The sequence below is a fragment of the Rhinopithecus bieti genome, unplaced genomic scaffold, assembly GCF_001698545.2.
Source record: "Rhinopithecus bieti isolate Rb0 unplaced genomic scaffold, ASM169854v2 scaffold_30479, whole genome shotgun sequence".
Classification (NCBI taxonomy): domain Eukaryota; kingdom Metazoa; phylum Chordata; class Mammalia; order Primates; family Cercopithecidae; genus Rhinopithecus; species Rhinopithecus bieti.
Window position 1 is genome coordinate 5806 of NW_016813201.1, and position 9016 is coordinate 14821.

The 9016-nt window shown below is 39.6% G+C and overlaps 1 protein-coding gene across 1 annotated transcript in view; it reads left to right on the forward strand.

Moving 5' to 3' along the window:
• The first annotated feature begins 92 nt into the window (after positions 1-92).
• LOC108512488 (ventricular zone-expressed PH domain-containing protein homolog 1) overlaps positions 93-9016 on the forward strand; it is a 74806-nt gene continuing 65882 nt past the window's right edge. The window contains exon 1 of the mRNA XM_017847762.1: positions 93-138. Within this exon, the coding sequence (XP_017703251.1) occupies positions 93-138 (46 nt within the window). The remainder of the gene's footprint in view (positions 139-9016) is intronic.

A 9016-nucleotide genomic window follows, 5' to 3' on the forward strand; every position in this document is an offset into this window, starting at 1 on the left:
CCGCCCACCCGCCCACGTCTTTCATTAATGGAGCTAGATTTAGTAAGTGAAGTGAGGTTTGGTTGGATCGTAAAGCAGAGTCTTGGCCGTGCATGGGGCTGAAAGAAGTAAAGAATATCATAGGCGTACACAATGGGGGTAAGAAGTGATGGATGAGAGGAGACTAACTAGAATAGAATGTCAGCCTCCCCCAAGGTACCACCTCAAATCACACTGCCCTAGGAGTGTGACTCACTTGCATTGGATAAACAGAGCTTCTGTATTGCCCAACTCCAGACGGTACCACTTACACTGTGGCCTGTGGGATTGGTGTCCCTCCTGGACTCATGTGGTGGAAAACCTGTGTGGCTGTTAGCCATGGCCCTGCAGATGAGCCCCAGCATCCTATCTGAAGGGATGAAATTTTTCAGGGCAGCAAGAGCTCCAGGACAGATGCAGTTCTTGGCTGCAAGTCATGTTTCATCCATCCAGCAAGATCCATCCAGGTGAACACAGGATATCCATGCACAGGGCCAATCTCCAGATAGGAGGGCACTAGCAGAAGCTAGGTAGGATTCAGAGGTGGCTTCTATTCCAACAAAGAGATGGGGTAGATCCCATCAGGGTAGAAGAATGAGGAAGAAGAATAGCTTACTGTTTATCTATCTCCATCTTTGTTTATCCCCAACCCAGACTATTTCCAGCCTGTTAACATAGTGGCCTTGGAACCTCAGTTGACCACCAGGCTTGCCTCCCTTGGTTCTGGATGTGGCTGGGGCAAACCTGCCATGGGAGGGAGATTGCTGCTCTTGATACGTGGCGAGGGCTGGCATAAGCAAGACCAACCTCCATGATCCCTACAGTTGGAGCACATTGCCTTTTCAGTCTCCTTATGGAAACTTAGTGCTTGAGCTACCACTGGCCTTTTTACCATCTAAATCCTGAGAAAGACCCTTCATTGTTTATCCCATTTGCTGCCACTTCTATCAACCCAGAAGTCCAGTCCAGGACTCAATAATAATGAAGTGTTTTATGATAGAGTTTTTTCATACAGAACAATCCCAGTTACTATGTGGCTGCTCAGATGGTTGCGTGTTCATGAATGTGGAAGGCCCTCTCCTGGGGGCAATAGCTCAACAGCTTTCTGCTAAGAGATTTCCTTTGAGCAATAAGCTATCATACAGTGCAGATGGGTTTTAAATATTTCAACTATTTTCAAGCAGGCCCTGGGTCATAAATGCCTTCATCTTGACTTTCTAATTTCCAGATTCCCTTCACAAGAGAGGGCTCTCAGTGAAGCGAAAAATTGACAATAGAGGTCTTGCTAATCTCGAAACATTTTATTTAATTTCAAAGTGAAGTCGTTATGATCTAAAGAATAGGGAAAATTGAACTGTGAGCTTCTTCATGCATTTAAGTGTTTTGGATCTAAAGACTTGAAAGAAGAGAAGAGCTTTCTGAGTTGATTCCATTGCAATCCTATCTATTAGAAGAGAGACCACCACTCAAAGTTCCTTCCAGCTCTGGGACATAAGATTTTTGAACTGACCGCTAACATCAGAATTCCTCCACAATGCAAATTTCTGAGATTCTAGAGTTTCTAGGGATAGTAAGACACTCCTATAGCCTCTGTTGAATTAATGTTGCCTGCTCATCCCAAAATTCATGCTACCCGATGGACCACTGGCAAATAGTCAGTTGAGGCAGAGGTAATTCAACTCTATTAAACTTTTGCTTTAGTTCTTCAATAGATCTTTCTATTTCCTTCAATAGGACAAAATATATAACCAGCTGTTTCAAATTTACTACTAGAAGGTTGAGTTTCTGGAAGCTGAATAACATTGCTACCCTATTTTATGACTTTTCATCTGAGCAGCAGTAAAAAAATGAAAGTAAAAATAATTAATCAGAAATAGTAAAAAAAGAAAAAGGCAACTCTATTTAATATTAATTATGATGATTTATGTCATCATCATTGGATTTTAGGTCACATAAAAATGAAATACGTTATACATGAAGACAACTTGAAAGAAGCAATAAATGAAACTAAGATTTCAGAGATATCTTGACCTCTGTTGTGTAAAACATTAATTTATAGAAAATAATTTTATGATTATGACATATAGATGTTCTGGTTTCTGTGGCTAACCTGACAGAAGCAATTTATTTCCTTGACTTGTTCTTCGATTCCTGTTGCCTTCAGTTCAGGTGGTTCCCACTAGAAAACAGTAATATCTTGAGCTGGGATTTGATGGGTCAATCACTTGGGCTTCTCTCAAGAGAAGTTTGGGCATAGATGGGAATGTGCCATATAACTCATTCAATTATACTATAAAGATAAAAACTGCAGTAAATACCAAAAGCAAATTATCAACAAGTCTCTAAATATAGAATAAATGAAGGTGATATGTAATTTATAAGATTTAAATCATTAAAAATAAATGGGTATAAATTAAATCCTTCTTCGACTTAAAAAGAGGGACTAATAATTGCAGCTTCATCTATGCATAACCTGTGTAAGCTGCAGAGTATAATGGGCACTAGAGTCAAACAGTCTAGGTTTGTCTGGACTGCCAGTTGCTAGCCTTGTGACCTTAGATAAATTAATTGACATCTTTGAGCCTCAGATTCTTCCACAAAACTGTAAGTATTTACTTCATTGGCATGAGTATTAAATGGCAATACACATATAAAATTCTTAGAACATTGCCCATACTTAAAAACTAATCAATTAATGTTAGCTTTTTTTAAATCTTCCTGTCACAAAGTTTTGAATAGAGCAAAGTATCAAGCCTTTTCTGAGCTTCCTGGTGGCATTCCTGCAACATTTCTGTGCTTCTGAGCCTCAAAACAACATATACATCAAAAGCCTCACTTGCACATACCTTACAGTCCTAGGACTTTGGAGATGCTCAGAGAGCGCAAGTGATGGCTTTATGCACTGTTATGAGGTCTTCTTTCTTGCTGGACCTTCTACTTGTGCCCTGTCCCCAGAGAAATTTATTTCCATTGTATAGAATAGGATTTTGGCTTGCACATACATCATTATTAGCTGTGTAGTAAGTTCATTTTAAATTAAACAATTAGGTGAACATTTCAGGACACTGAGCAACCTAGATGCCGAGGGTCATTATGCAGTCTCTTTCCTCTAATTAAAACAGCATTACAGCAACATTCAAACACTTCCACCTGGTCTAGGGATCTTTTTTTTTTCTCTTTTTCCATATACAATAGTAGCAGTAACAGTGATCATGATAATGAACATTATTAAACACATGCTCTGTGAAAACACATGTCTGTCTGAGAGCCTCACATGAATTAACTTATTTTATGTTCACATAACTCATTCCAGTTTGTCCAGCACTTTCCTAGTGATAGCACTGCAAGACTTGCATCTCAGGAGCCACCCTAATCCCAGGCAAATCGGGATGGCTGGTCACCCCAAACAACACTTAGAAATAGGAGTTCTTATCAGTTTTCCCGGTGGAGCCACAGAGAGGTTATATAACTTGCCCAAAGACACACAGCTGGTAAATAGGAAAGTCTCGTTCCAGAATCTGTGCTCACCACCTTGGAGAATAATTGAACTTTGGATAAGGGATCAGAGAAGTTGGCTTTAGAGTGCCTTCTGAGAGGAAGGGCTCTTTGTTCCCTCTCTCAGGGCAGAAACATTGCTTGTGAGAGTAGCCAAGGCTGTTCAACACCTGATTTGAATAGGTTAATGGGCAAGTTGTACTCTGTTCTTTAATAGTAACATAAAGCAGCAAGCAGGCACAAGTTTTTAAGAGTTTTCATATAAGAAATTTGTAAATGTATATGCACCAAGGGACACTGCATACCACTGTGTGTTATTCGATTTCAGCCCTCACATGCAAACCCTCAGTGTCCTCCTACAGCTCACTCCCCATCCTCTACCCTTTGCTGTATGACTCTTTTAAGTGTTCCTAATGCTCCCTGATTCTTTAGGACAAGATTTCTTTCTCCACATGAGTCTTCTTCTTCACTGTACTATAGTTTTGTTCTCCATGATTACTTTTTCACTTATTGTAATATTATAAAATTTATTTTACATTACAACTTAGAATTGCAGAGAAAAATGTGCCATCATTATGTCTAGGGCTGATCAAGAGCAGCCAACTACTGGTTAGTGAGGAAGAAAATTAACTAAGAGTCCCTGCCTAAAGTTAATCCCATCTGCTCATGTGAATGGTACTTTAGGAGACAACTTTCATTTGGATTAAAAAAAATGTTCTTTCTCTCATCTCTCCTATGCTTATCTCCCTAAGGTGGCATCTGGGGACATAAGGAAGTGGCTCCTGCTCCCTTGTGGTGGTGGAAAGCATTAATGTTCCTAGATAGGGGTGTAGTGTGTCTTCTTGCCTGAAGGATAATGGGTTTTTTTCATTCTTCACATGGACCGGTCCAGGGGTCTCCCTTGCCAATCTGACCTAATCTCAGTGCCCACTGGTGTGAAATGTCCCCCTAAGTCCTGGCTTGGACAATTCTCTCTGCAGTCTACTGTGCAGAGCCATACCATACCCCTTGCCTCACTATGGTGAATTCTCTGAAATGCTGACTAGCAAGAGCCTCAGCTACTTCTGGCTCCACTCTGCTCCAAAACAGAGGAAAGAGTAACCATGAAAGCTGAACCTCAGAGACTCCTTTCTGCCTGGCTTCATGAGCTGTGCTTTTAACTAAGTTGGCTACCCTGTGTTGGTGCTGAGGGCCACCTGGGAGTGAATCTCTTTCCTAACGGTGACCATTGCCTTTGGTGTTACCATAATGTATCTAATATACTTCTTCTCCAGGCCAAAGCCCACATGTGAAAGGAAGTCAGGGCCCACTTCTGATGGCTTTATACTTCTCTGTGTCTCTCCTTCTTTCCGTAATTTCCCCTGCCAGAACTAAAACATGTTCTCTTTTACTTGTTCCATGCTATATTCTCCTACCTAACAACCACAGAACTGACCAAGCTGTCACCCTTTTCATACTACAGGTCCTACAATGTATATCCCCCATGCTCAGGAATGATAAGCTAAAGGGAGGTAACGAAATCTAGAAAATCCTTTCTTGATACAAAAGCCTCACTTGCAAGGCTATTATCTTGCTGCATAACCCAATTTGGGTAGTTAAAAAAATTAATTGCATTGTACTTTTTTGGTACTCCTATAACTGCTGAATATCTACTCCATCACCATTCCCACCACTACTCGACAGCCAGATAGGTGGAGGCTCTACTGTATTCAGGCAAAGGCTGTGTACTCAGAAGGCAAAAAAGAAAACCATATTTAAAACTATAAATATTAGCCCTGTTACATGGTAATTAGTGAGACATCATTTAAATTGCTTGCTTAAATCCCAGGATACAAAATCAGTGCGCAAAAATCACTTGCATTCCTATAAACTAACAACAGGCAAGCCAAGAGCTAAATCGTGAATGAACTCCCGTTCACAATTGCCACAAAAAGAATAAAATACCTAGGAATACAGCTAGCAAGGGAAGTGAAGGACTTCTTAAAGGAGAACTACAAACCGCTGCTCAAAGAAATCAGAGATGACACAAACAAATGGAAAAACATTCCATGCTCATGAATAGGAAAAATCAATATCATGAAAATGGCCATACTGTCCAAAATAATTTATAGATTCAATGCTATTCCCATGAAACTACCATTGACATTCTTCACAGAATTAGAAGAAAAAAAAACTATTTCAAAATTCACCTGGAACCAAAGAAGAGCCTGAATAGCCAAGACAATTCTAAGTAAAAAGAATAAAGCTGGAGGTACCCAATTTCAAACTATACTGCAAGGCTACAATAACCCAAACAGCATGGTATTCATACAAGAACAGACATACAGACCAACAGAACAGAATAAAGAACCCAGAAATAAGACCGCACACCTATAACCATCTAGTCTTTGACAAAGCAGACAAAAATAAGCAATGGGGAAAGGATTCCCTATTCAATAAATGGTGCTGGGAGAACTGACTGGCCATATGCAGAAAATTGAAACTGGACCCCTTCCTTACACCTTATACAAAAATCAACTCAAAATGGATTAAAGACTTAAATGTAAAACCCAAAACTATCAAAACCCTAGAAGAAAATCTAGGCAGGATCATTCAGGACATAGACACAAGCAAAGATTTCATGGCAAAGATGCAAAAAGCAATTTCAACAAAAGCAAAAATTGATAAATGAGATCTAATTAAACTAAAGAGCTTCTTCACAGCCAAAGAAAGGATCATGAGAGTGAACAGATAATCTACAGAATGGGAGAAAAATTTTGCAATCTATCCATCTGACAAAGACCTAATATTCAGCATCTACAAAAAACTTAAACAAATTTACAAGAAAAAAACAACCCCATTAAAAAGTGGGCAAAGGACATGAACAGCCACTTCTCAAAAGAAGACATACATGTGGCCAACAAACATATGAAAAAAAGCTCAGCGTCACTGATCATTAGTGAAATGTACATCAAAACCACAATTAGATACCATCTCACACGAGACACAATGGCTATTATTAGAAAGTCAATAAAACAACAGATGCTGGTGAGGTTGTGGAGAAAAAGGAATGCTTTTACACTGTTGGCGGGAGTGTAAATTAATTCACCCATTGTGGAAGATAGTGTGTCGATTCCTCAAACACCTAGAGGCAGAAATACCATATGACACAGCAATCCCATTACTGGGTATATGCCCAAAGGAATATAAATAATTCTATTATAAAGATACATGCACGTGTATGTTTACTGCAGCACTATTCACAATAGCAAAGACAGAATCAACCTAAATGCCGATCAATGACAGACTACACAAAGAAAATTTGGTACATAAACACCATGGAACACTATGTGGCCGTAAAAATAAAATAAAATAAAAACAACGAGATCCTGTCCTTAGCAGGGACATNGGCTATTATTAGAAAGTCAATAAAACAACAGATGCTGGTGAGGTTGTGGAGAAAAAGGAATGCTTTTACACTGTTGGCGGGAGTGTAAATTAATTCACCCATTGTGGAAGATAGTGTGTCGATTCCTCAAACACCTAGAGGCAGAAATACCATATGACACAGCAATCCCATTACTGGGTATATGCCCAAAGGAATATAAATAATTCTATTATAAAGATACATGCACGTGTATGTTTACTGCAGCACTATTCACAATAGCAAAGACAGAATCAACCTAAATGCCGATCAATGACAGACTACACAAAGAAAATTTGGTACATAAACACCATGGAACACTATGTGGCCGTAAAAATAAAATAAAATAAAAACAACGAGATCCTGTCCTTAGCAGGGACATGGATGGAGCTGAAGGCCATTATCCTCAGCAAACTAATGCAGGAACAGGAAACCAAATACCACATATTCTCACGTAGAAAAAGGAGCTGAATTATGAGAACACATAGAGGGAAGCAACACACACTGAGGCCCGTTGGAGGGTGGGGAGAGCATCAAGAAGAATAGCTAGTGGATGCTGGGCTTAATACTTAGGTGATGGGATGATCTCTGCAGCAAACCACCATGCCACATGTTTACCTGCGTAACAAATCTGCACATCCTGCACACGTATCCCTGAATTTAAAAATATTACATGGTGGCTCATGCCTGTAATCCCAGCACTTTGGGAGGCTGAGGCGGGTGGGTCACCTGAGGTCAGGAGATCAAGACCAGACTGGCCAACGTAGTGAAACCCTGTCTCTACTAGAAAAAAAAAAAAGCCAGGCATGGTGGCACGTGCCTGTAATCCCAGCTACTCAGGGGGTGCTGAGACAGGAGAATCCTTGAACCCAGGAAGCGGAGGTTGTGGTGAGTCCAGATTGCACCACTGTACTCCAGCCTAGGCGACAGAGTGAGATTCCATCTTGAAAAATACAAATAAATAAATTGCCTGCTTTAACAAATGGCACTTTTCATTGTATATTTTAAATTATATAAGTAATACATAAATAAAAACTGATAAGGAGAGAATTAAAATAATACAGGAGTATATGAAGTAAAAAGTGCATGCTCCTCACCCCACTCCCACTTCTCAATATGAAAGTAATCACTGTTGATGGTTGATCTATAACTGTACAGACTTTTTCTTATGCTTTTATTTAAGTATATGTTTTCACATAACAATAGAAAATTTTTATTTTTTTCCTCAAGATCAGAGTCAAAGCATAGGTCTTTGTACACCCATAGTTTGTATATTTCTGAATATATAATTACCAAATTTGTGTTATTAAAGCAATCACTTGCAAAAGAACTTATTTTATTCTCTGGATAAGTCAAAACAAAAGCATCCAACATGCCCGTTTGACAACTGGCTGGATTTTTGCCACAAAGAGGAAATGAGCATAGTATTTTTGCTTTGGGTAGGGATGTCCCACACATATGCATGTGATATTACCAGGGCCCCACCAGCTGCTGTAAAGGGAACACATATTTCTCAACTAATACTGTTGTAAATAGAACTTAGTAAACACTAGACAAGTCCTCTTTTCCATTACCTTCGTGTGCTAGATTCTCAACAAATGAGAGATTTGGCAGTTTTTCCTTTAGTACAGGTCAGTTCAACCACTTACACTTCTGAATACCTTCTACAGAATCGAGCTCTGAAGACATCAAATGATTAAAGCAGTGTCTACTCCTGAATAATTATTTGATGTAATTTCAGTTATTTCAAATTCATTATTATTTTTAAGAATCTAATTTTATTTTTACCTTAAAATATCTTTTATTCTATTTACTCCATCAAAATTATGAAATAATTGCTATTCTATTCAAAACTTCTAAACTTTGGGGGGCGGAGCAAGATGGCCAAATAGGAACAGCTCTAGTCTCCAACTCCCAGCGCAAGCGACACAGAAGACCGGTGATTTCTGCATTTTCAACTGAGGTACTGGGGTCATCTCACTAGGGAGTGCCGGACAATCGGTGCTGGTCAGCTGCTGCAGCCTCACCAGCGAGAGCTGAAGCAGGGCGAGGCATCGCCTCACCTGGAAACCGCAAGGGGGAAGGGAATCCCTTTTCCTA